The sequence below is a fragment of the Amaranthus tricolor genome, chromosome 3 (assembly GCF_026212465.1).
Source record: "Amaranthus tricolor cultivar Red isolate AtriRed21 chromosome 3, ASM2621246v1, whole genome shotgun sequence".
NCBI lineage: Eukaryota > Viridiplantae > Streptophyta > Magnoliopsida > Caryophyllales > Amaranthaceae > Amaranthus > Amaranthus tricolor.
The window spans coordinates 32,321,789-32,349,511 of record NC_080049.1 but is presented as its reverse complement, the minus strand read 5'-3'; the positions used below and the strand labels follow the sequence as shown (position 1 = coordinate 32,349,511).

Genomic DNA, 27,723 nt, shown 5'->3' with positions numbered 1-27,723 from the left:
TCCAGTTTAAAAAGACTCTTAAAAAGATTAAGAGTTAGGGGAAGCTTTGTGTATTCACAAGTCCAGATGAAGGACATAATCTTTCAGGTAGCTTGAGAAAGAAGTTGGTTGAGAGAAAGATAAAAATGGCATAAAATCTGGGAGAAAAATGGGTGAAGAGGAAAACATAAACCAAAAGCAAAGTGATATATACAAACTGGAATGAAAATGTCCTCTTCATTGGTTTCAGAGACAATGTATTCGTGGGCCATTATCCCTTCTGCACCAATACCCCTTCTCTTTTGGGATATGGCAGTAGTCTTCTAATACAAACTAGGCTCTACCCTCCACCACGAGGTTGAAAGTTTGAGAAATGAGCCCAGTAGTAAGTAACCTTTTCATTGATCAGAGGAACCCTCTAAATCAAAAGGTGTGAAATGAATACCTTTAAGGCCTTCCAAAGAAGGAGGAATGATTCAATCTGTCCATCGAAGGTGTGGCCAGCCATTAGGTTTCTTGCTCCAGTCAGTTGGAGGTTCATGTGGTAATGCCTCTGCTTGCATGAAAAGGGGAAATTCAAGAACTGGTGCATCAATTAATTCTTTGTTGAAATCAAATGTCAGTTCATGGAGAGAAGTCTTTGAGGAATCCATAGTTGAAGTTAATGCGAAAGTAAAATGAAAAAAACAAGGGTTTGCAGAGAATTGAATCAAAGAATATTTGAGAATAATTAGGGTTTAAAGAAAACGTAAATCGAAATAAATGCAGGTATAAGAATATTTATAGGCAAGACAATCATTAGGAAATTTAAATTGGGAAGATCAATAGTCGAGAAACATAGTAATTTGAATTAGAAGATCAACCATCAAGATGAAACCGCCAAAAATTCAAAATTATAGGAGTAAGGAACAGTGATTGGATGTGCATTTAATGTTAGTACAATCAAATAGGGATAATGATGAAAGAGTGTTGCAACAGTTGTAGCGTGTTTAACAATTTTTCAGAAAATTGCACCAATAGGGAAATGATCAGAAAAATTGATAAAAGCAATTACATGGATGTTCCCAGAGAAAGGAAAAGACCAAAGTACCCAGCTTTTTCATATTGCCAAAAATTTGAAGAATGAAGACTTAAAGACGTCCCAGAAAATTAAACTCAACAAAAATAGTTGAGATAATTGACAATCTGTTAAAACCTATGTTTGATTCTGAAGACAAACCTATGAATTCCTAAATTTGAATTCATACGTCTGGGGGGGCAAATTGTGTATGCAAAATATTAGTCACAAATAATTATAGCAGAAAAACGTCTGGGAAGGTTAAATTAGTGCTAATTTGGGAGGAATTAATAAATTTAGAAGATAATCTGGTAACATTCATCTGAGAGGATTGAAGAAGCATTGAATGTACATTAGTAATATTACTGCATGGAAAAGTCATGTGCGATTGGAAGACACTTGTCCATTATAGAAGGTCATTATAAGCTAGTGGGACACATGTTAATAGGAGAAGTAAAGAGCACCATATAAAATAAAGGAAAAATCACCAAAATAAAGAGGAACTTGACACGTTCAAGACGACTACAGTGGCATGCAAGGAAATTTTGGAAATTGATGAAATAACAGAAGAAATATTCTACATGCACAATGATGAACTATAAATACACATTAAAGAACACATAAAGGAGGTAATTTATTTCTACTATTAAGAAAGAGACATAGAACTCTAAAGTAATTTATTGCTAAGGAGTTATTACATCTGATTTTCAAAGACCCACGTTGATTTTCAGAATAACATTAATTGCACAATTATAAATCTAAGAGAGTAATTATAATTGTTCTAACTAATCCTCGAAAGAATATTTGTCAGATATGAATCACAAGGACCTCACGTCTAAACAAGTCCTAAGTAGTAATCCGCCGTGCAGCCATAATGCTCCTAGAAGGACCTATTAGGCAATTTGTCTCAGCCTGACACTGACTTGGGCGTCGGAGTGGGTCCCCGAAAAATCATTTCGGGCCCTGCTAACCCCTTGTTGCATTTTACATGAACAATCATCTTCTCTGGTGATCTTATTGCATAGTTGAATAAGATAGCAAAGACAGGTCTCCACCAGTATTTAATTCCTGGTTAATCACAGATCAGGAAATTAAGTCTTTAATTAATTGTCCTACAAAACCATACAGGAACACCATATAAGGTAATAAATTTTATTTTTACTGTTCTTTTCCAACTCTTCTCTTTTCTCAACAATTTTCTAACCATGTACTAAATAAAAAAAATTATTTCCTAAAAAAATGTTTATGAAATGGTTACGTTACTGTGTGAAGTTAATACGCTAGAAAACATTCAGCTTTCTAATGGTTATGTCATCATGACAAGTTCAATACGTTGGTGTTTATAATGGGCATTTTATCATCAAAAAGCTAAAGAAAATGAGTAAACAAATTGGGAAATTCTCTCCACTTACTAGAGTGCTTCTAAGCTATCAAATTCAGAAAAGAATAAAAACAAAGGATTGATATTTATCATCACATTTTTATTGAAAATTCAAAATTGTTCCTAGGCAGAGTGGCATGTTTGTGAGACTTAACACTATTTCAAAAAAATTATTTTTACGAAATTTATCAAATTTATCAATAAAAATTTGATTTTGTTTTCAGAATATTTATGACAAATCATAAGCTGTGTTTATATGAACAAGTGTTGAGTTTGATGAATTGAGAAATATCAAACCTTTTTTAAATTTAAGGGCAAATTTAGATTTTATTAAAATGACAATATAAATGAAATAAGTAACGATAACTAAAAGACAAATAAAAGGCAGATAAAAATGTTCTAAGTTGGATTTGGACGAAAAATAAGTATGGATTTGTGAAAATAACGTACAAAATTAAATCATCATGGCATGCCTTTGGGAAAAAAGAAGGGCTAAATGATACAATTTTTTAGGGCCATGGTTCATGCTTCTTACCTAGATTTAGCCCCTAGTCTTGGCCCATAATATTGTTTTGGATCTAGCCATGAAGGGACCAATCTAAGTTCACAAGTCTTGTATGAGACCGTTTTACCGTGAGACGAGTCAATACAAGCAGGTCATTAATAAAAAAACATAAATAAACAATGAAATTTGAATTGCATAGGGTAGGAGTTATTTTTTTAAGGTTTGGACCATACCTAATTGAAGCCGTCTTATGATGAGACGGTCTCAATTAAGAATTAGTGATCTAAGTTTTGTTTTCCTTTTTACATAAAAGTGAAGTCATAAAAGTAAAGTTTGTTTTCCTTTTTACACAAAGTGAAGTCATAAAAGTAAACTTGGAGCCCATTATAGTTTCCTTTTATTCTTCAACCTCAAAATAAAAAATCCATAAATTCATATAAAAATCACAAATTCTTGTATGAGACAGTCTCACCGTGAAATATGTCTCATACTTGGATTAAATAACCTAATAATAGAAACTTTAGCTTATAGACTTCTTGTTTTGAAGTCGTCTCATCGTGAAATGATCTCATACAAAATGAGCTGTATAAAAATTTAATTGGGCTAATTAACCATGTATAAGACGCGTACTATACAACAATATGAGCTAAAACAAAATTACGAGTGGTGATACTTAATACTCATAATTCATCGTTTTGGTGGTTCATCTACCAACAAAATACAAGACGATGACATCTAATGTCATGCTATTTCCTGATTATATAATAAGTAATATGACTTATTAAATCATATATATTTTTACATTTATTTCAAATATATTCACAATAGTAACATGAATGAAATTACATACATCCTTACATTCAACCGCCAAATAAATCACTTAACAGGATGTTTAGTTATCAGTATTAATGATGGTAATAAAAATAAATTTTATTACCAATTTCAAGTGGTTTTTCATCACGTTCCATTGCATTAAATTTTCATTATCAGTCCCACTAATTAAATTTAACAATCCAAAAGAAACGTTGATCTCATTGGTTAAGAACTCCATTGCCAATAAATTATCATTTTATCAGTAAACGGACATAGCCATGCCTCCAAAACCATATGGTGTAGCCAAATCAAACTGCTTTCAGTGTAAAAAATAAAATTAAGCACTACTCCTATGATATAATCTAATTATAAGCAAATAAAAAGACGGTTCAATGCAGTCACTCCAGAACGAGGATCTGCAGAAGAGTCACACCGCAGTCAACAAGGGTGTAATGCGGGTAAAGTGGCAAACCTTAGCCTACATTCTGCAAGAGGTTGCTTCAAGGATTCAAATCCATGACCTTTCAATCATATAGTAAAACCTAAATTGGTGACCCTTTATTTACATGCAACTAAGAGCTGAAAATTGACCCCAAAAATGTACAACTTCAACAACTATCTCCCTACCACCACCACCTTGTTCCTTTAGTAGGAAGATATGGCAGGTTCATGTCTCACTTTTCACACCTACTACATATACTATTGAAGTTATATTTCTGAAAAGATCCAAGTATCAAAGAGTACTAATTGCATGCTCAAGCCAGCATGCCCTGATCAGTAACTTACGTGTTGATCGAGCTAAGCGGTGTTTTGTGTGGGTGCTGTTACTGATACAAGTGTTTCAGCTACCAGTCTATCCACAAGGTGCATACTAGTCCCTGCAGTTTCGACAAAGCAATTCTTCCCAAGAGTTATTGAAATCATAACAAAATTTCTACCTACCATAAGAAAATTTTCAACCACATTACTTTTATCTATTGAGCGAAGGCCCTTCCACTCGGCACCGTCGGATCACTAAGACCGATTATCAACATACATAACACCAAGGTGTTATAAGAATTTGAAATTATATTTAAAAACCAAGAATAACTAAGGCAACTCTGCGCAGTTTCAGTTCAGATTGTTTATAAACAATCAGAAACTCAAAGTATGCTTGGAGAGATGTCATTACAACTTAAAAGCTAATATGGCTGGCCGAAACTAGAAACAATACATACACCAAAACATGAGACATACTGTACTGAATTTTGACCAATCAGTGGTCAGTACACAGATCAAACATAGCTGATAGCACATCCCTATAATGTGAATACATGACTGAATCATTGAAGACTTCTCAGTGCACTCTGCAGGTTGCACTTGGCACTAAAAAATGCAATAAACTCGGCTTACTCCACCTGAAATATGTCATATGTTAATTGATAACTAGGTCCAGCAACAAGGTAAATGAACTTATCAAGCAAACAGCAGACCGTTGGATCAGTGACCAAGGCTCCACTGATCAATGGTCCATTTCTAAGATGAAGTAATTTTGTATGTTCCAGTTCATAAGAAAGCTGCGATAATATACCAGTCACATGAACATTTTCAGTTTCAATTTATTAGAAAGGTGAAGTCATCTAGCACTGTGTATAGTCTATTTTTTAGAAGCATTACTCTTTTCAGCGCCAAAAAAATGCATTTCGTAACAAAACAAAGATCGTCGATAGCCAACATTGTATCACTACCATGATATGCTAATGCTAATGTATCTAATAGCAAACAGGGTCCAATAGATAAGGGGTTTAGCAAGGACTAAAGATCAAAAATAGTACACTCACCAGCACAAGGACACACGGAAAGAAAAGCAAGATAATTAAAAGGATAAAATAAATGCATAATGAGGAATATTGTAGTTACTTTGTCATTTTAGGGCATAACTTTGACAACAAAATTAAGCATTTAAGGAAGATAAACTGTTGTTTTCTGAGAGATCTATCACTTAGAAAGTAAATAAGAACACACACACACACACACATTAAAACAAATTGACATCAAACTGTCCAAATCTGATTATTCAATATTTGCTTCCAATAAGATACTCAGACCAATTAAAGGGCCCAAAGATGAAGGTTGAGAATGATTGATTTAGGTACATAATACCAAGGTTTATATCTCAGTTTGATACATGTTACCCAACCAAGGAACCCAAACCAGGAAGCCTCTTAAAGCACTTCTTTGCATTATAACTATATCAAAATTTTTAACCAAAAGATATTGCAGCCAAGAAGCATCAAACCCAAGTAAAGCACTCTGATCAACTAACATGCGATTACACAACCCTTTTTAAGATATGATGCCGTTTATATATCTGGGAACCTCACACACCCCTGATAGAAAAATCATAACTGAAATAACTGTTGTATGCACTTGATAGCGTAATGACAAATGCAAGAATAGTTCTCCACAAAACATTGGTTTCCGATCAACTAACATGCGATAATTCAACCCTTTTAAGATATGATGCTGTTATGTTATATATATCTGGAAACCTCACACGCCACCCATAGAAAGATCATAACTGGCACATAATTGTTGTATGCACTTCATAGCGAAATGACAAATGCAAGAGTAGTTCTTCAAAAAAATTGGTTTTATTATCATAGACAATGATGTCTGTTACTCTTAACATTATTGTTCATCCACTTCAAATATCAATGAAAGCTGGAGCTTGCATGTCACATTCGTTGGCTTTGCATTTTACAGATTCTGAATCCTAACCTCATTCACCTAAACTTGCATGACCAACAACTACAATATCCAGGCAAGGAACAACCAAAAAAAGAAAACGACTAGACACCAACTTTTTAGTTCCACAGAGATGAATGCAAAGAAAAACTATATTACATTGTTGTCAGTGCGGACATAAGCATCTTAGAAGTCAAAAGTTCATTTGAACGTAGAAGCACTAAATAACGCCACAAATATCACATCAAGTAGCACTGCTAGTGATGGAACACTTAACTCTGAACATTATTGTCAAACTTGAGTAGCATGCGTAATACGTAATTGAGTACTACATCAACAAAAAAAGTTCCACTGACCATCGTTTCTAGTTTACGTAGAATATCAAAAAACTATAACATATCAAATCAATCTATCCCATAAGGATACATATATTGACTACTAATTGGATTTTTTTGATTCCACTAGACCTCCAGAACCATCAGGAAAGAATTGAGCAATGAAATTCCAATAAGCGTACTTCACTTGAGACACTTCAAACCACAGAAAACTTCGTGGATGTATTTCATGAGGGCCAAGTCGCAATTCCAACCATATACTCCTGGGCCATACTTTAATAACCCACATTTTAAATTTCTCTCAACATAAAAAAAAATATTTATTACAAATCCTTTGGTGAATGGAACTAAGTAAAATACATGCTTCAGTCCATGGGTGGAAGAATTAAACTAAGTTGTGAACTGAACTTGGGGGGTAAAACTTTTCCAAACTAAATGAAGTAGCTCAACATTTTCTGAACTTGTTGCAACTTATTGGTCCTTATATGAACTTATTTACCTAATGCAAAACTTAACTCAGTACTAAAAGGAGCTCACAAATTATTATCTGTTGACTGTCTATATGAACTTATTTACCCTGCTTTCTTTTTTAAGATGATAGGTGAAATTCAAAAAGGAAAAATTATTCCTTGGCTTCCCAATTGAAGATTGTAATACCTATAAGCTAGAGTAATACCCATATTGATTTTTAATTAGAAGTTAGAACACAAAAACTATATATTAAACTGCACCAATAAAAAGATCTCCACATTCTAAGCCGAGAGGATTTAAAGCGAGTAAAGCTGGTAAGAAACATGAAACAAAAAATGTGATATGAACGAAAAAAAAAGGAAGAACCTAAGTCTAAGATCCTCATTGAAATATGAAATAGCTAATTATGTAGAAAATCTTTTACTATCTATGACATGCAATCATCTGCGTCTACGGAAACAAACGCAAAACATACTTAAAAAGAGCTATTTCTACTAGGCTAAGGTCTAAAGTCTTCGGTGTCTATCAGCTTTTGTGCAAGATAGAAACGAAAGTGAGACATTTCCTCATTTAAAGAGAAGAAGGGTAAAGAGAAAACTGGATACCTGGTACTGATCAATTTCAATCTTAAAAGTCCATATGCAATCATCTGCAGAAAAAAATATTTGATCAGCACAGCTATGTATTTCCCACCACCATGCCATCTACTTAGCATTGAAGTTGTGGATCAACAAATGAAAAATCTGAGCTCCTTTTAACTATCCAAAATTCTGAATTGCTAAACAGATGCAACAGAAGATTGATGACTACAGAACTAGCACTAAATTCTACACCTGATCAGATTTTCTATGAAGCAAGGTTCCCCTTCTATAATTGATGCAGATTTGAGGCTTTGAGCCTGCACTTACATTTACTCCACAATGTTAACTAATTTAACACCATCAACAAAAATCTAACCATGTGTGGAGTCTAGAAGGTCATGAAACATCACAACATTTTTCAGACAGTTCGGCGAAGCCATGGAACAATCAATGCTTTTTATAAGAGGGGGGAAGGGTTATGTTCATCGTAAGTACTCAGAAGCCATGGATTGTTCCATGGCTTCGTCGAATATGCAGCTAGTATGGGTAAAGTATGACATGGTTTCTGATTGATTACGATGAACATCATTTTGGAGGAAAAAGCATTGGTCTTTTTACCAATCCTTTGCAGGCTTTTTTTAGTGCAAAATTGAAAATTACTAGTGATTAAAAATGTACGGATTTGGTGCAGTTAGTTTAAAGTTTAAACTCCACAATAAATAACTCAACCAGTAACAGCTAAGAAACCAATAAGCACTCAGAGGCACTTACCTCATTATTGTATTGGCAGTTTTAACAGGTCGTATCCAAATTCAGCACACAAAATCTACAATCCCATGTCTGACTTAGTAACTGACCAGATAGTATTCTTTCAGTGAAAGAGAATCTCAGGCAACATAACCTTTTTGACTGAGCCACTAGTCAAAAGACGAAACAAGTAACATCCAAAAGTCAAAATATGATATCGCTTTACAAGAATTCACCAATAATCACCACAGGAACAGACACCGTTTTCAAAATGGTGAAACCGATTTATATCCCGGACAACAATTTCCCGCTGGACAACTTTTGAAACAAGCTTAACTGCCGCATGGCAATCTGCACATATTCGAAGATTTTTAAGGATACGCACAGTACTGCCCAATGGTGTCCTAACTAACGCAAAGGCCAAAGCTAGCCTTTCGCTATGTGACCACACAAGGCGCTCTTTTTCCTCATCTTCAACATCAAGCAAAACCACATTACAATTAGCAATGTATCCTTCTCTGTTAATTCTCCCCCTCAACCATTCAAGCATCCCCCTTATTAGCCTAACATCAGGATGTGATGTATCTCCAACAGTGAAGTAATGTATATTTCCCTGTATCTCAACCCAACTTAATCCTGGTTCTTTCTTCACTCCTTTCTTTTTCATGTTTTTCCTGACATAAGCTACATTCCCCCATCTCTTCAAAGAGGCATAAATGTTAGATAGTAAAACATAAGCTGTCTCATCATGTGGCTCCATTTTAAGTACTTGTTCAGCGGCAACTCTACCTAGTTCAACATTCTTGTGTATGACACAAGCACCAAGAACAGCACGCCACACCATAATACTAGGGTCAAATGGCATTTCTATAACCATTTTCATAGCCTTATCAAGATTTCCAGATCTACCCAAAAGCCCAACCATACATGTGTAATGCTCTATGCATGGTTCTATGCCATAGTCCCAGATCATTGATCTGAAATAAGCTTCTCCTTCATCTAACAGTCCCATGTTGCAACAAGCTGATAGAACACCAACAAAAGTTAACTTGTTCGGCCTACAGTCTGTCTCTAGCATCTTTTCAAACATTCTTAGTGCCTCTTTTCCAAGGCCATGCATGGCATATGCAGAAATAATGGTATTCCAAGAAACTTCATCCCTTTTTTCCATCGTGTCAAATATTAAACGAGCTGGTTTAATGCTTCCACACTTAGCATACATATCTATTAAAGAGTTACCTACCACACTTTCTCGGTCAGATTTTGTTTTAACAGTGAAAGCATGGATCTGCATTCCAGAATCAGCGGCTGCTAAACTAGCACAAGCACGAAGCGTACTAGAATAGGTTACCTCAGTTGGCAGCAAGTTCTGCTCAAGCATACACCTAAACATCATTAATGCTTTTTCAGAATCCCCAAATTGGCCATAGCCAACAATCATAGTATTCCAGGTAACATCATTTCTGTTAGCAGAAGCCTCAAACAAGACTTCTGAATCCTCCAAATTTCCACACTTAGCATAAGCATCCATAAGGGCATTAGAGACAAATATATTTGAATCAAGACCAAGCTTAGTGACAATGCAGTGAATTTGCTTACCCAAACTCAAGCTAACCATACTTCCACAAGCCTGGAACACACTAGCTAACGTAAACTGATTAGGCATGACACAAGCTTGCCTCATCTGACAAAATAGATCTAAAGCCAAACTACTCTGGTCACCCTGCGCACACCGTGAAATCAAGAAACTCCACGAGATCACATCCTTCTTCGACATATCTCTAAATACAATCTCAGCTTCATTAAGCTCTCCAAATTTAGTGTACAAGTCCAGAAGAGCAACACCCACATATTGATCCTTCTCATAACCAATCTTTAAAGCACACCCATGAATACTCTTCCCAGTATCCACTTCCCCTAAACCAACACTAGCTTTCAGACCACTAGCCAAAGTAAAAGTGTTAGACATAAAACCAAACACCCGCATCTCAGAATAAAGTTCCAAACCCTCCTCAAAATAACCATTCTCAACATACCCAGCAACCATTCCACTCCAAGAAACCATGTCTTTATATAAAATACCATCAAAAACATGCCTTGCAAAATTCACATTACCACACATGGAATAAGAATCAATTAGAGCAGTGCCGACAAATGCGTTACTATCCTGTCCATGCTTATAAATGCAAGAATGAATGTTCCAACCCAGTTCAGGCCTATCCATGCTAACGAACAATTTCAAAACTGTAGTAAAAACAAAGGGGCTTAACTCATAGCCCTCCTTATGAAGCATAGAAAAAAACCTTAAAGCTTCAGTAAAGCAACCAGCTTTACCAAGTCCCTGAATCAATGTTACTAATGAAATGATGTTTCTTTCAGGCATTTCATCAAATAGTTCACATGCATCAGAAACTAAGTCAGATTTCAAATAAAAATTTAGCAAAATATTGCGGGCAAAAAGATCTAGACAATTACCTTTTTTGAAAATTTGACAGTGAAAGGCAAGACCTTTGTTGACATCACGTTTGAATGTGCAGTCTTGAATTGCACTTCCATAAGCGTAAGAATTGAAATCTCCAATAGGAGCAACAGGTGTTGGCATTGCATAATCTATGAAGTTGTATTTTCTTTTTAATTGAACAGCTTGAGATGAAATGGTATGTCTTTTTTGAAAGACCCAGTTGAAGTTCTGCGAGTTTAAAGCTGCGTTGATGATCATCCATGGCGAGCGCAAAGCAGTTTGGCGCAACAGTTTTATCATAAGACCTTCAAAAGGCTTGAAGCTTTTGCTCTATCTTAGAGTATGGATTGTTGCCCTAAAAAGGGGGGTATTTTGCATTTTGGTCTAAACTGTAAATCTAGCCAATTGTGGATTAAATACTTTAATTTACCATTTTTAGTTAGTCGTATAATTTGGGTTTTTTTTTTTGAAACTTGAGCTTTAGTTAATCAAAATTCACCCAAATTAAAATATCTTAAATGAAATGAGCCATACAAATTATCACACTTCTTAAGATTCACCCATACAAAAAATTAAGTTTCGATAAGTGATCATAATACTCAGTTAAAAAGGATATCGAAGGAATCTTTTAGAGCATCAGCAACGTGAGACAATAGTGGGTAGTGATCCCACATTTTCATAGACGCCGGCCAGGAGAAAATAGCATGGGGATTGATTCGAGTTCATCCCGACAACTGGAGCACATATGAGTAGAGGAAATGTATTATTTATAGCGAGGTTTATGGCGCCAACGAACCCTTACAAGTCCGTTATAAGAAGTATCTAAGTTTCGGAGGGCCCTCCACACGCCAAACTCTATCCCAGCACAAATTTGGACCTCCTGAATTTGTTAGACCAGTAGCATTACACACACCTAATCTACAAACCCAATATGCAAATTTCACATTGAAGCTACCATGTTTCGAAGGCCACCAGAGAATGCAGTCAACAGGCTATCCTCGTAATAGGGAAATTCGCAAAATAGCATTCCTTTCTGTTGAAATATAGTGACTTAAACATGTCGTTATATGGGATGAAGAGGAAATGGGTCAAAGAGCAGTCCGCGGGGTGCGGAGTTGGTTTTGCCTCTGTTTCGCGGCTCGCGTAGTTTTACACGGGTCGCGTAATTGAAGTTTCTTTTCGCGGGAAACGTCTTTTGGGACGGTTACCTTTATTTGTAGTCGGTTATTTGTGGTTACTTAGAGCCCAAACCGTCTTTCAAGTTGGTTTAATTATAAATACCTCGCTTGTTAGCATTAGATGATGCGATGCAAAAACACAAAGTGAGGAAAACTAAGAGAGAAAACGCTTGGAGAGCCATTGTTGTGGTTTCTCGTGTTCATCTTGTAATCTCCCGGTTTATAGTGAAAAGTTTATTCTCGGTGCCGGTGAATGTAGCTATCACGTTGATAGTGAACCACGTTAATTTCTCGGTGTGATTTTCTTTGTTGTTTATTTGAATCTTTATTGTTTCATTATTATTTTCGATCTTTGCTTCCGCTATCGCACAACACTTTCATTTACCATAAACAATATATCAATTCATCCCAACGCCAACAGAAATTGTCAGAATCGATTAGTCCTGCAACCGACTGTATAGAGTCATCAAACAATGGGGCAGCAGGTGAACTGTAGGAGCCAACAATAGATAGCAATTTGTCAGTCAATACATCAATTGATAGACCAATTCTAACACACCAAGCTGAACCTTCAAATAAAGAGCTTTTGCCCCCTTAATACTCCTCCACGAGTAGCTAAGATTATATCCTCGCGAGGCGTTCAAAACATCGGATTGTTTGAAGTACCATGCCTTGTACAACGCCCCAAGCAGAGGGCTTTCACTGCAATGGAGCCGCCAGACTTGTTTGGCCAACAAAGCGGTCTAAAAACTTTTTTATCCCTAACACCCATTCCACCAAGCTTTTTAGGGAGGCACAAATCTTCCTACTTATGCCTATGTATTTTCTGATCTTCACTGGATGAACCCCATCAAAGCTGGGCCAGCATAGAGTGCATACGATCAAGAATACTATCAGGAATACAGATAATACTCATCATGTAAGTAGGAATCGCCTGGAGAACCCCCTTGATGAGAACCTCTTTATCCGATCGAGAAAGAAGCTTCTCCTTTCAACCCAAGATTTTTGTCATGATTCGATATTCGATACATATAGTTAATCTATTTTTCTAATTTTACCACTTTAAAAGTTATATAAAATAATCACTTTAAAACTGTTATAATTGGTGTACTTTTAGTGAGTCTAATAAAGAAAGTCTTACTATAAGACTGTCTTATATATGTATTTGTAAAAAAAATTGTCGCTACACCCATAAAAAAAATATTGCCTATGAGTTGTAGAAAACATATGTTAAAAAATTATTCAATTAGCACTTGTTAGTGCATCATTAATTCGTTATTGGCGAGTATGTTAGATGTCGCCCTAACACAAATATTTATATGAGACAATATCAAACGGATCTCTTACATAAATTAAATACCCCAATTATTAAAAATCATAAAAAGTGTAAAATTTTATTTTATCACAAAAACTTGTATGCAACGGTTGCATGTGTGCAACCATTTATAAATGGGCCAAATAGTCTGCGATCCGATTTCTTTTTTTTTTCAATACTTTTATATCAAATTTAAAACTTTAAAGACCAAATTCAAGACTAAAACTCTAAATCTAAGACTTAAAAGACCGATTACAAGACCTAAATCAATTTAGTTTTAATTCTTAAATTAGGTATTATAATTTTATTTGAAAAATTCCAATTACAAGAATTAAAAGACCAAATCCATTGCTTAAAAGACCAATTCCAACGTCATTTTGAATTTGGCTTTTAAGTCTTGAATTTGAATTTTAATAAAATTATATAAAATATATATATGTATATTACAGGTTGGACATTTGTTGAGTTTAGTGCTTAAAATTGACAATTTAAGTATTAAAATTGACTTTTTATATTTTAAAATGAGCGATTTAAAAGTGGCTTTTGAGTGAAAAAAAACTTATTGGGCTGGGCTTATTGCTCAGGAGAGAGCTATTGTTATTTTATATTATAAGATTGTTTGATGAGGAACATTATTTCTAAGAGATTAGCGTTTGAGTAGCCGAAAAATCCGCATCGTAAAGATGCAACAATGAGTTGGGTCAATCAGCCCTAAATTCCTAAACTAATGAATGGGCCGAATCAATGAAACGAAGCCCGCAATTACGCCATCCAGAGTCCACAACCCTACAATTAGGGTTTCACTTGTTCCCTTTAAATTGCAGCCTCTTTCTCCCTCATTCAATCATCTCATCTTATTTCCAATCGTTTATGCTTTCTTCTTCAGATCCAATTTTTCTTTTTTAAAGTTCAACAAATCCCTCTGTTTTTCTATGTTCAGATCATTCTTTTTTGCAATCGGTAACATGTTTCCTTGTTTTCTTCTATCCTTTTAATTAATTTTAAATCTAATTTAAGTATTTAATTATGGTAAAATTATGAGCAGATGATGAATCATTGAAACAAATACTGATCTTTATTGTATGATGTTTCAAAATTCGAGCTTTTTAAAACTGATGCTCCAATGATTTTTATTAAATTAGTCAAATAATTAGTATAACGAGTGAATGAGTACTGTGTACAATAAGCCGATGCTCTGGATCTTAACGTAATGAAGGAAGCATGGTAATGTGCACAGAGATTGATAACTGATGATAAGGTCGATATGTCTGTCCCCTCTGAATCTTTTTACTGATTTGGGGGCCTGGTTGAGACCTACATTTTTTATTTATTCAATTATTCAATGGAGTACTTGATTTCTTGTGTTCAACTTCTGAATCTGTTTATGTGGGAATTTCCAATGCAGAATGTGTTGGTGTATTTAGATTTGGTTGATTAAATTTGATTATTAGGAATCAAATAAAATTAGATTTTCAAAATATTTATCATGTTATATGAAGTATTCGAAAATAGTCATACTTGAATATACGACCTCTAATCATGTGTTGTAAAAGAACCGGACAATCGTTGCAGTTTTGTGCGGACAGCAGATATAATAAATCCAAATAATATAGAAAAAAATTAAAATTTTAATGCAAACAATAAAAAAACCACACCTAAAATTACATGGTACAATAAAATTGTAATAGTTATGTTCATGGACATTGAAGTTTCGCTATAAAACTGTAAGATATCAAAGATGAATAAATCTTTAGCGGTGGCTTACTTTCCCTAATTTGTTAAGAGGATTATAGTTATGTCTTTCAAAAAAAGGAATTAGGTCAAAACATTACAAGAAAATGGGCACAAAATAACACAGAACTGTCTGGATATCAAAATCACAATCTTCAAATCATGAACCACAAGTATCTGCTTCAAATCGCACGATCTTCTTTGATTACGTGACAAATCATTGTTCTATATGATGTAAAAAGGCAAAACAAATAAGAAAATACAACATTTAATAAAGCTAGTCAAGCCAAGTTTAAATGATACTCCTTCCGAACCAATTTAGTTGTCTCATTTCCTTATTTGACAAAATCTTTTTAGTTGTCTCATTTCTATTTTTGTCAATCTTTTTTATCTAAATATCCTTAGTTCACACAAGTAATTACGAATATACTCTCATATACCTTACTTACCCAACTACCCTTCACTATTTACCCTTTACTACTTACGCTTTTTAATGGATCCCACACCATCCTTAATAATCATGCCCAAGCAAATGGGACATCTAAATTGGTTCGGAGGGAGTAGTTCTTATTCATAGAAAATGAGACATTTTTTTATTGGGTCAATTTATTAAAAATCTCCCATTTTTATTTTTGTCTTTTTTTTTTACTTTTTTATCCTTACTAGAACAACACAATAACACGTAAATACAAAAAGAGAGTTTTTCGCCCATTTTTAAGTGATCTTCTATCCTTCTATCAATTCGAATTCTCAGCCTAGTGTCACTGATTTCAAGTATAGTCAATGGAGGAGATGCAATGACATGGTCACATCATGGATTTTGAATGTCTTATCTCAAGAAATAGCTAAAAGTGTTCTTTATGCGGTTTCAGCTCATGAAATCTGGAAAGAACTTAAAGATCGTTATGGTCAAGCAAGTGGTGCCAAGCTTTTTCAATTGGAGAAGGATATTCGATTATCAAGCCAAGGTACAAATGATGTTGCTGGATATTTTACTAAATTGAAGAAAAATTGGGATGAATTAAACACATTGTCCTCTCTGCCTATTTGTTCTTACTGTGCTGCATAAGCCATGCAAAAGTTCAATGAAGATCAACGCCTTATTCAATTTCTCATGGGACTCAATAGTGATTACAGTCACGTTAGGGGCAATATTCTAATGATGAAACCCCTGCCTTCTGTAAGTCAGGCTTATGCCTTATTATCTCAAGAAGAGAAGCAAAGAGAAGTTCATGCTACTTCACAATTTATTAATGAATCAGCATCAATGAACGCATCAAATCACAATCAGGATACTCAGCAAAATATTCAATATGACAAAAGTCAGAAACAAAAATTTGATGGCAAAAGAATTATATGCAATCACTGTAAAAAGCCAGGACATATTGCGAGCAAATGCGACAGACTTGTAGGTTTTCCTAAAGATTTTAAGTTCACTAAAAATAAAAGATTTGCTGGTAATGCAATGTGCAAGCAAGATGATGATCCCTCTCAGTCTGGAGAGTATTTCCTGCACAATACTCCACAGAATTGGAATTCTTGCAAGCCTGATAATGGAAGTCAGAATGATCTTCAATCCTGGAATTGTGGTAATAATCATCAAAACATTTCTCAAGCTCATTTCAGTCAACTCATGGCCATGATGAGTAACTTACAAACCGGTAGTAAATCTACTGATCATTCTGGACGACCTTCTGGTAAGGCTTTTACAGCTTCCAACTGCTCAGGTATAAAGGCTTGTTTTCCTCATATATCTTCTGGTGATAGTGTTTGTTGTAGTTGTTGGTCAGCTGCTGATTGTACTTGGATCATTGACACTGGTGCAAATCTTTTTATCCAAACACAAATCCTTCCTAAAGCACATCATGTTACTTTGCCAAATGGTCATGTTGTTAATGTGCATAAAGTTGGTTCTGTGCGCATTCATCCTGATATCATTTTGCATAATGTGCTTTATATTCCTCAATTTAAGTATAACCTGCTTTTAATAGGCAAATTATGCAAACAACCTTTTTCTTATGCCATTTTCACTAATTCTAAATGTTATTTTCAGGGCCCTTCAATGAAGAGGCCTCTGGAACTTGGTGATATTCATTCAGGGCTATATTTGCTACAACATTTTCCTGCTTCTCAGCTCAAACATAATACAAATCTTCTACATCTCCTGCTTCTCAACCTCAAACACAATACGAATCTTCTACATCTGATGCAAATAAATGTCACAGAGATTATGCTCAGTCAAACAAAGCTTGTAATCTAGCTGATTTTTCTCATACAAATAAATGTACTCCTAGCACTTCTCAACTGCGTAATATACATAAATCAGTTGATACTTCTCTGTTTTCCTTTTTTGTACATGAGACTTTGTATAATTCTGTTAGAAATAATGACAATGGTCATATTTGGCACCAAAGATTGGGTCACTTGCCCTTATACAAACTCAAACAAATTTCTTTTTTTCTTGATAATTCTATTGATACTATTAGTAGCTGTGATGTTTGTCCAACAGCTAGACAACACAGGCTGCCCTTCCCTCTCAGTCAACCACAATCTTTCCATCTTTTTGATCTTATTCATGTTGATGTTTGGGGACCTTATCATACAGCTACTCATGGAGGTTATCATTACTTTCTTACCATAGTTGAGGATTTTAGTAGAGCTACTTGGACTCATCTTCTCAAAACCAAGAGTAATGCTTTTCCTCTTCTCCAGACCTTCACTGAAATGATCTCCACTCAGTTTAATACCAAAATTAAAATCTTCAGGACTGATAATGCGCTTGAGCTAGGATCCAATAGAGAAGCCACTGCCTTTTTTCAATCTAAGGGCATCCATCATCAGACTAGTGTTAGAGATACTCCTCAACAAAATGGAGTAGTTGAGAGAAAGCATCGCCATCTGCTGGAAACAGCTAGGGCTCTTTTCATTCAATCTAAGTTACCTATCATTTTTTGGGGTGACTGTATCCTCACAGCTACCTATCTTATCAATAGATTTCCTATGAAAATTCTTCACAACAAAATCACCTTTTGAAATTCTATTTGGTCATTCTCCATCTTACTCTCACCTCAGGTCTTTTGGTTGTTTATGTTATGCATCCACTCTTAGACAGGGTCGTGATAAATTTCAACCAAGAGCTTCACCTTGTATTTTTCTAGGCTATCCTCTAGGAAAAAAAAGCTTACAAACTCTATAATCTTGATAGTCACAAGATTCAGATGTCTAGAGATGTTGTTTTTCAAGAAACATCTTTTCCCTCACTAAAACACACAAGTTCTTTTCTTCCTTTCTCTACTCAAACACCATTTGACTTTAGTTATATTTCCCCTCCATCCAGTCAGTCTGTCCCTCTCATTTCTCCTACCAGTCACTCATCATCTTCATCTACTCCCTCTGCACCTCATACAAACTCTTCTCCACCTCTTGTTCTCACTCCTGCTCCTCTTATCAAAAGGTCTGTTAGACCTACACACCAATCTGCCTACATAGATGATTATGTTTGTAATCATGCTGTCCTGAATTCCTCACCTTTTGATATTGCTTGTATTCATGATTGTCCTCACACATTAACCTCATTGTTTTCTATTCCAAATCATATTTGTTGTTTTACCATTTCATCTCCTAATCAGCAGTTGCTTAACTCTACTAATGATATACAAGGCCTGATCTTGTTTATGCAGTACAATTCTTAAGTCAATTCATGTAAGATCCAAGAGAACCTCATTGGCAAACAGCCCTGCATACTTTGAGATATTTGAGCAAGGATTACACAAAAGGCATTTATCTTAATGCATCTACTGATTTAACCCTTGAAGCTTATTGTGACTCAGATTGGGCTTCCTGTCCCAACACTAGAAAGTCTGTCAGTGGCTATTTCATCCTTCTAGGTGGTAGTCCTATTTCATGGAAAAGTAAGAAGCAAGCTATGGTCTCTTTAAGCTCAGAAGAAGTTGAATACAGATCAATGTGCAGGGTTACAGCAGAACTTGCTTGGCTTACCAGATTGTTACATGAATTCACAGTGCCTGCAATTGTTCCTGTACCTCTCAAATGTGATAGTCAGGCTGCTATCTACATTGCCAAGAACCCAGTCTATCACGAGCGCACTAAACATATTGATCTTGATTGTCATTTTGTGAGAGAAAAGTTGCAGGATGGTCTGATCAGTTTGTCATATATGCCCACACAACACCAATTGGCAGATGTCTTCACCAAGAGTCTTTCATGGCCTGCTCATCAAACCTTGATTTCCAAGTTGGGGATGTTATCATCCTTCAACTTGCGGGAGGGGTGTTAGACATAATTAGTTTTATAATATAATTATTTTTATAATCCTTTTTTTGTCTAATATATATATCCTCTCTTGTTTTTCATTTTTAAGCAATTTTTAATAAAATCATTTCTTCTCGATATTCTCTCAAGCTTCTCCTCTTTCTTTCTCTGCTTTCTTTGAACTTCATCAATCAGAATCAACACATTACCACCTAATACAACATTTTAAAATGATAATGAATTGAAATGAATTTTATGAAAAAAATTAAATTGTTAAACGAGAATAGCAGAACAATAAATTGCCAAGAAATATTCCAACAAAAATTACATTTACCTTTTATTACCATTTTCACTATTTATTTAGGACTAATTACGAAACAAACCATGAGAGTAATAATAGTTGATTTTTATGTTTTCCTTCTTTTTTTTTGTAATGCAAATAAAATTTTATTGGTAAAAACAAGATTATATAGAAATGAAAATTGGTAAAATCGTACTCCCTTTGTCCAATAGAATTTACAACAAATACAAATTAGATTATTTTTAAGAGTTGGGTAAAAACATATACTTTATCTAGAGTTGAAAGAAATATATAAATGAGATAATGAAAGAGTTAATTGTATAAATGTGAATTAAAAAATGTATGTCGATTATAAAATTATAGCAAATTTAATTAAACACGCTAAATGAAAATATTTTAATAAATTAGTATAGAAATTTGTGCAATACATGAATTTATTAGTATGAAATATATAAAAACATAACTTCAAAAAAATGCAAGTATATATTATCGTAATAAAATTTATCGAATACATGACTTTTTAAAGCAACAATTAAATATTTTTTTTTCTTATTATTTATATGTATCATCATTATACACAGTGTATCCTACCCATAGAAAAACTATAGACGAGATCTAAGAGAGTAAAAAAAGGCGACAACTCATATTAGCGCATCCAAAGATCCATCAATTCGAGAAGATCAAGAGAAGTTTCTAGAACAAATAGGACTTATTAAATATATAATAAATTACATAATTACTTTATCTAATTTAGAATTGCTATAATAAATTACATAAATACTTAACCTAATTTAACTTCAATTTAAAAAAAAAACAAATTCTAATTAGGTAAATATTGTCATGTAATTAACTATCATCCACTAAAATAATTATATATGTCATGGCTTCTCTAAAGTTGATATTTGTTATTTTTTAATATTTTTATTAATACGTATATAATGATAATCATGAGTTAGAGAAAGTAATATTTAGTGATATCCAAAATACTAATATATATTTTGATTCCATCATTATCAAAAGTTATTAAATAGTGTTCCATTTCAATAAATTTTTATAGAAATTTGACTCAAAATTAGGTACATCCATCCTAATGAATACATTAATTTAAAGTTTTAAACCACCAAACTAAAAAGATATTCAACCCTATATAACTTTAATGCTTGATAGTATTTGTCTATATGATGTATGCGAATGACAAATACTTGAATAAACAAAGATACAAAAAGTCAAGAATAGTCGGTCGTAGTAGTTGAAAAGGTCAATTAGAAACGTGCCTATTTAGGGTCTTTTAATAATAAAATAAAAAACTAAAAAAATAAAATTAAATAAACCCAATAATAATTATAATAAATAAATAAATAAAACCACTCGATTGTTTCACTAAGAGTCGTCTTTTAGTAAATACCACTTCATACACTATTATACTAGGGAGTAATTCTTTGACTAGATGGTCGTCTCGAAACTTCCTTTCATACAAATAATATTATAATATATATTAGATATATAATATATAGTTTATATAACACGTAAATATATACTATAGATGAAAACGTGCATAATTTTATAGGATAGTGCCTTGAAACTACATTAGAAATTAGGTCTTTTGCTTGTTTAGGCTTGGAGTATAGTCCATGTTATATGGTGCCGCTGCTATCAACCTGCACCCATTAAAATCAACGTCACTTTGTATTTGCTTAATTTTTATTAAAAGTAAGGTTATATTATTAGGAAAACAACTAAAATAAATATTTATAAATATGTGAAGGTAAACAAATAGAATTGAAAATAATAAGTAACTAAACAAATTTTGTAGTTTATTATTAGATTGAAAGATATACTATATTGATTACGGCAATATAAGTCCCAATAGATTAAGAGTTTAAGACATACTTATATTTATAAAAAAGAAAGGTAATTTAGTTAGTAGATGATATATGATATATCATACTTCATTTCAAGAAATGTAGAGGAATATTATAGGAGTATTAGTTTTGTAGCAAAAAATCATAATTAAAGATTAAATTTAGAATTAATCGGGTGTACAATTGATATATATTATGTCTAATGTCTATGTCGATGTTATACTGTACTAAATTGTCAATGATAATCTAATGAATCATAAGAACTATGTCTCAATTGATAGATTAACAAATAAATTAAATATCATAAAAAAAATATTTTAACGATGTACTCTTAATAATATTATACATTATGCACCTACTATGCTCATGAGTGTTGATTAGCAAAAGACAAAGAGGACTATCATTCAAGGTTCTAAACTTTTTACGGTCAAAAAAATTATTTTCATATACAAGGTTGATATAAATATTTTCAATTGAATTTAGATATCATTTATCTTTTTTGCTAAGTAATAGGAGTATGAGTTATTAATGTTTATCAATTATAAAATACAAAAAGAAAATTTATTATTTATTGTGTTGTAATTTTATAGGAATTCTTTTAATCTCTCGTTCTGGGGCCAAAAATAAAAACGACTACTTTTTAAAAATTAATGTTAGAGTATATAATATATCACGGGGTTTCAACCATCATCTTAGGCTTTTGGTTGAGTTGAATCTTTGACATGGTATCATCGTATCAATAGCCAACGTGACAAAAAGGTCATGGGCTCGAATATCAATTATTCCTTAATTTCAAAAAGGGCATGTGTTGCATCGCACACTTCTAGCCCAAAAGGACTCTCGTGTGAGGGGACGTGAAAGAATATGAGTATAACATATATTAAGGTTTCAACTATTAACTTAATTTTTAATTGGATTGATTTATTAAAGATTAATATATGTACCATGTTAAAAAGTAAACAAGAAATGAGTGGGAGTGGACCAAGGAAGATGAGGGTCCAACAAAAAAGCAAGAACAATAAATAAGAGAGTATTAAAGGAATAGGACGATGAAATGATATTTCGTAGAGGTTTCCTTAAAGAAGAATGTTTATGTGTTGTTGTCCTTCAAATCATCAAATATAAAAAAACGTGAGTACCATTGTTTTAATACCAACTCCAGTACTCCACCAAACAGTACACTCTTCGTGATTTCTTATTCCTTATCGCCTCAACATGTTCTCCGTGACTCCTTTACCCCCCTTTTTAGGTTGTTTCCTACCCCTCCCATAGTTCATACCCTAATTAATAATTATTAGGAACCAATAACCAACATAAAAATATCATAATTTCAAATCTCATTGAACTTTATTTGTTTTTTAATATTATTATATGATTATATGATCATGTCTGCTTTGAAATAAACTCACACAAATTTATTTTTTTTAGATATTTTTCAAAATGTCTACTACTAATTTAGAGTTAAATTATTTATATACTTATCAACTTTTTTTTATCTTTTCTATGTGACATTATGTCCACTCAACATCAAGTTAGTCAATTTAAATTTATATTTTTTATATAATATTATAAAAGCGTTTAAAAATAAATACAACAACCTCAATAAAAATCAATAATACTTCTATAATTAATTATAACCCTACCATTCCGTGTTGAAAAATCCTTTTCATTAAAGGGTAGATGTTTTTATTTTGTGGGAGATTAAACTTTATGTTGAAAGCCTACTAACAAGTGGATCTTTGACGAGTATTAGGTAAATCCCTAGTTAGGAGTCCACCTTAAAAACCTATAAATCAATGCATGGGCCATAAGAGTTCTGAAAGATTGTGGAGTAAATCTTGGAGTATGAATTAGGACGAAAAAATCCTGCAATCCTCCTAAATTGTATCAAAAAATAATTATATTTTTGGTTAGCAATGAAGGTATTAGACTTCTATGAGCATTTTTCTATTTCTGAGTTTAGAACAATTCTCTCAATGCAAGAGGAAGGAATCGATTGATCGAATTTTTATTAAAAAATAATAAAAAATTTTAACTATTAGGTTAATCTATGATTCACAGACTTCTATATGAGAATCTATTGAGCTTTATTATGAAATTCTATTACATGATTTAAAGTATTTTGTTTATTACTATAAATATATTTTATCGTCTTTATGACTCATTATTATTACAAATACACTGATGCAAGAGGAGGATTTAAAATTGGAAAAATTACCCTGAATAATACGAACTTTCACTAATTTTCCTACAATAATACGAACTTTCAATTAACCATGAATAATACGAACTTTGATACATATTTTCCGCTGGCATACCATTTTACCTGTTACCGGTAAACTTACTCATTCCTTTTAAATTTTTTTTTTTGGCTGATAAAACTAAGTAAGAAAAATTACCCTGAATAATACGAACTTTCACTGATTTTCCTACAATAATACGAACTTTCAATTAACTATGAATAAAATACAAACTTTGATACATATTTCCCGCTAGCATAATGAAGAAATGGGGAATTTACCGTTTCTCCAGGTAAAGAACCGGTCAGGTATGCTAGTGGGAAATATGTATTAAAGTTCGTATTATTCATGGTTAATTGAAAGTTCGTATTATTGTAGGAAAATCAGTGAAAGTTCGTATTATTCATGGTAACTTTTCCTTTAAAATTTCATTTTGAAGAAATATCAATCAAAGAGAGTTGATCTTTTCCTCTACTTTTTGCTGACTAATAAATCAAGTCACGCGGAGAAGGAGTCACATTTGTTTTATTTGAACTTCATAATTATTCCTTTGACAAAACTCAAGGAATACTCTTTTATTTTCTTTTTATTATTTGACTATCACCTTAATTATGATAATCATTAACTATATTGTCAAAATCTTAGTTTTAATATCCCTCTACTCTCATTTTGTTCGTTTTATTTTGAATATTTCACTCAAAAAAAAAAATTTTGACATAACTTTTAGAATATATATCAAAATTGAAATATATATATATATATATATATATATATATATATATATATATATATATATATATAATACATTAAAAACTTGTTAGATTTGTGTTTTTTTAAAATTGTTTTTATGCTTTGCTAAAAAAAATTGTTTTTATAATTTTAATAATTCATATTTACAGATATTGAGGTTTAAATATCTGCACTAGAAATATACAGGAACAAACCAACAAAAACAATAACATTCGTCGAATGAAATTTTAAAAAATAATATGTATGATGAATTAACTATTAAATTGCATAAATTATAATAATAATAATAATAATAATAATAATAATAATAATAATAATAATTATTATTATTATTATTATTATTATTATTATTATTATTATTATTATTTTGAGATGATAATGGCCAAATATTCAATGAAAAGAATTCAAAGAAACAAATTAACATTAGAGCTAGGACCTACATGTCAAAAGGTGGGTGGTGTTATTTGTTACTCCCTCATATTCAACATGTAAGGCTCATTTACTTTGTTAAAAATGATGTAAAATTAACAAATAGAAGTAAAACATAAACATATTTTATACATACATTTTAAAAAAAAAAAACACCCTTAAAACGATTACTATGTTAAAAAAAATGCTCGGAACAATCAGCATAAAAATGAAGTATCAATTTATCCTAAAAATGAATAAACGACTAAATAAAGACTTAAGAGTACCTCTCTTTGCGCTTCTCAAAGAACCTTTGCAATGACTTCTTTCGTATGATAGGCATATCTACAATTTTTTATTTTAATATACTTTTTAAAGCACGTTGTTTAGCAAAATTTTCTAAACGACTAACAAAAATTAAACTAACTTAATTAAAATTAATCAATAATACGAACTAACCTCCATCATTAAAGGGTCCGAAGACAACATCACTATTTTCAGAGTTAACAGAGGAACGATTCACAATATTTCCATCACTGTTAATGGAAATATTTTTTTCCATTGCAAGCTTCATTATGTATTCAGCCTGATATATATCAACAGTAAATTAGAATTGATTTTTAATCTATGCGTCGTACAAATTAAATTTGCCCAATAAAATTGGTAACTACTTAAAATTTTATTTAGAATATTCTCTAAGTTAGTATTACATTTACCGATCTACGAAGACATCTTCTATTAAATTAAAAATAATTATTAAATTTATTGTCTAAACATATCCAATAGATGCATGGGTAGAAAAATCAAATCAGCATTAAGGTGCCATAAACAAATTCGGGCATTGGGCTGGTGGGCCAACAACTCCTTCTATTTATTACTATAATCAACCTTGTTAAAAGCTAAAAAATTATTTTTCCATAAGACAACCTCAAAACAAGAAAGATATATGCTAATAATTGTATTAGTTACACTATTTACATCTCACAATAAAACCATTTAACACAAAAATGTGAACATAGTGTAAATTCAAAAAATAATAGTAATTGAAATAAAGGAAAAGAGTAAAAAAAAAAGTAAACCTTGTCCTTGGGCAGATCAAAAACTGAAACTGTCCCATTGTAGAATATTGTCATGGAACCAGGTTCTCCTTCCTTCTCCGAACTATCTGGCCTGTTTTCGAATTACAATTAGCAACCTTTATTATCTCAATTCTTTTTATGCATGTAAAAAAACAACTTGAGAATATATACAGATTTAAAACATAACAGATTAATTTTGAAAATATATAGATTTTTTGGATCATAATAGATTTAATTTAATGATTTTGTAAAAGTATATCTAAAAATAAAACCTGTGATATGGTGAAAAAATAATGAAAATAGTACAAATTTTTACCTATTGTTTTACAATAATACAAATTTTTGATTAATAGGGAGGTTTTTGCCTATAAAAATATCAACTTTGTTTATAGTAACATTATATAATAAAAAATAAAAATTAATTTACGGTTAATAAAAATTGATATTATTGTAAGAAAATTAGGAATAATTGTTTGTATGATTGAGGATAATTTTTCAAAAAGTAATTGGCAGAGAGAGAAACAAACCCGGAAAAGGGATGAGAAGATGCAGGTGAAGGACTCCCAGGAAGAGACAATGACTTAGCAGGAATTCCTGGTGCGACATGCTTACTAGCTGATGCTATCACACTCTTCACAATTTCTGGATTTATTTTTGAAATTCCTGTTTATATTCATAAACTATTTTATTTATACATCATATTTCCTCCAACAATTGATCAATTAAAAAAACCAAACGAAACATTTAAGACTAATTAATTAAGATATTATTAAAATTTCTCCGCAACAAAATTAAGCAGGATTAACTCAAATTTAGTATATATTTTTTTGAAATTGAAATATTGTACTAAAAAGTTAAAAACGATACTAATATTGAAAAACTGATTAAGTTTAGGATCGAGAAGAACTTTTTACCGCGAAAACTTTGTCGACGATCAAGGCGAGATTGAGGTTGAGGTTGAGGTTGAGATTGAGATCGCAATCCAAAGAAATCGAGTTCAACGTGAGAATTAGCCATTTTAATCTAGAAATAAAGGTTACGTTACGTTATAACGTACGTATAATTAAGTTGTAAATAGGAATAAAAGAAAATGGAGTGAGTTAAGGTTTAGGGAGAAGGAATCTGTTTTAAAGAGGAGTTAAATAAATGGATGAATTGAGGAGACAAGATGGTGTGAGGTGGGCTTTCAATTTTTTATTTTTTTGTTTTTTTGAAATCACCCACGTTCACGAGATGTATGGGGATTTTGGGGTCTAATGGTTTATTTTATTTATTTTCTGTTTTTTAAATAATATCTGGTTTGAGTTTGTATTAGAAAAATAGTTCACATATGATCCTACGTCGATGAATCAAAGAGAGATTGACTAATATATAAATTTAATGAGCTATTTTTTCTATTATTAATTGGTTTATGATGAAACCATATTGTATTGGTGTGTTACGATTTACGAATTCTCCTCTTAGGTAAGTCTTGTTGTGTAGAAGTACAATAATAAATTTATGACGTGATATTTTGTTTGGGTTAATAAA

General features: G+C 32.4%; 2 protein-coding genes and 2 non-coding genes across 8 annotated transcripts; 2 read left to right on the top strand and 2 right to left on the bottom strand.

The window, feature by feature from the left end:
- Positions 1 to 3,776: 3,776 nt before the first annotated feature.
- LOC130808665 (putative pentatricopeptide repeat-containing protein At5g13230, mitochondrial) lies at positions 3,777 to 11,824 on the bottom strand. Of its 4 annotated transcripts, none has more exons than XM_057674123.1 (4): positions 8,621 to 11,824; positions 7,874 to 7,917; positions 4,522 to 4,613; positions 3,777 to 4,425 (listed from the first exon to the last, which is right to left on the bottom strand). In XM_057674123.1, the coding sequence occupies exon 1, from the start codon at positions 11,355 to 11,357 to the stop codon at positions 8,829 to 8,831; it is 2,529 nt and encodes an 842-aa protein (XP_057530106.1). In that variant the 5' UTR covers positions 11,358 to 11,824; the 3' UTR covers positions 3,777 to 4,425; positions 4,522 to 4,613; positions 7,874 to 7,917; positions 8,621 to 8,828. The 4 variants fall into 4 exon arrangements, with proteins under 4 accessions (XP_057530106.1, XP_057530105.1, XP_057530107.1 ...); XM_057674124.1 differs by lacking the exons at positions 3,777 to 4,425; positions 4,522 to 4,613 and adding an exon at positions 4,786 to 5,132 and having other exon boundaries at positions 8,621 to 10,840; positions 11,072 to 11,824; XM_057674122.1 differs by having other exon boundaries at positions 3,777 to 4,613.
- A 2,765-nt stretch (positions 11,825 to 14,589) lies between these two features.
- LOC130809553 (small nucleolar RNA SNORD36) lies at positions 14,590 to 14,672 on the top strand. Its single transcript, XR_009040856.1, has one exon. It is a non-coding gene; the product is annotated as a small nucleolar RNA SNORD36 (small nucleolar RNA).
- An 86-nt stretch (positions 14,673 to 14,758) lies between these two features.
- On the top strand, positions 14,759 to 14,872 carry LOC130809572 (small nucleolar RNA snoR100). The gene has a single exon (XR_009040874.1). It is a non-coding gene; the product is annotated as a small nucleolar RNA snoR100 (small nucleolar RNA).
- Positions 14,873 to 21,175: 6,303 nt separating this feature from the next.
- LOC130808229 (protein TIFY 9) lies at positions 21,176 to 27,428 on the bottom strand. Of its 2 annotated transcripts, XM_057673709.1 has the most exons (6): positions 27,108 to 27,428; positions 26,721 to 26,856; positions 26,194 to 26,284; positions 25,574 to 25,700; positions 25,402 to 25,459; positions 21,176 to 21,512 (listed from the first exon to the last, which is right to left on the bottom strand). In XM_057673709.1, exons 1-6 carry the CDS (start codon positions 27,208 to 27,210, stop codon positions 21,449 to 21,451), a joined length of 579 nt encoding a protein of 192 aa, XP_057529692.1. In that variant the 5' UTR covers positions 27,211 to 27,428; the 3' UTR covers positions 21,176 to 21,448. The 2 variants fall into 2 exon arrangements, with proteins under 2 accessions (XP_057529692.1, XP_057529693.1); XM_057673710.1 differs by lacking the exon at positions 25,402 to 25,459.
- Positions 27,429 to 27,723: the final 295 nt, after the last annotated feature.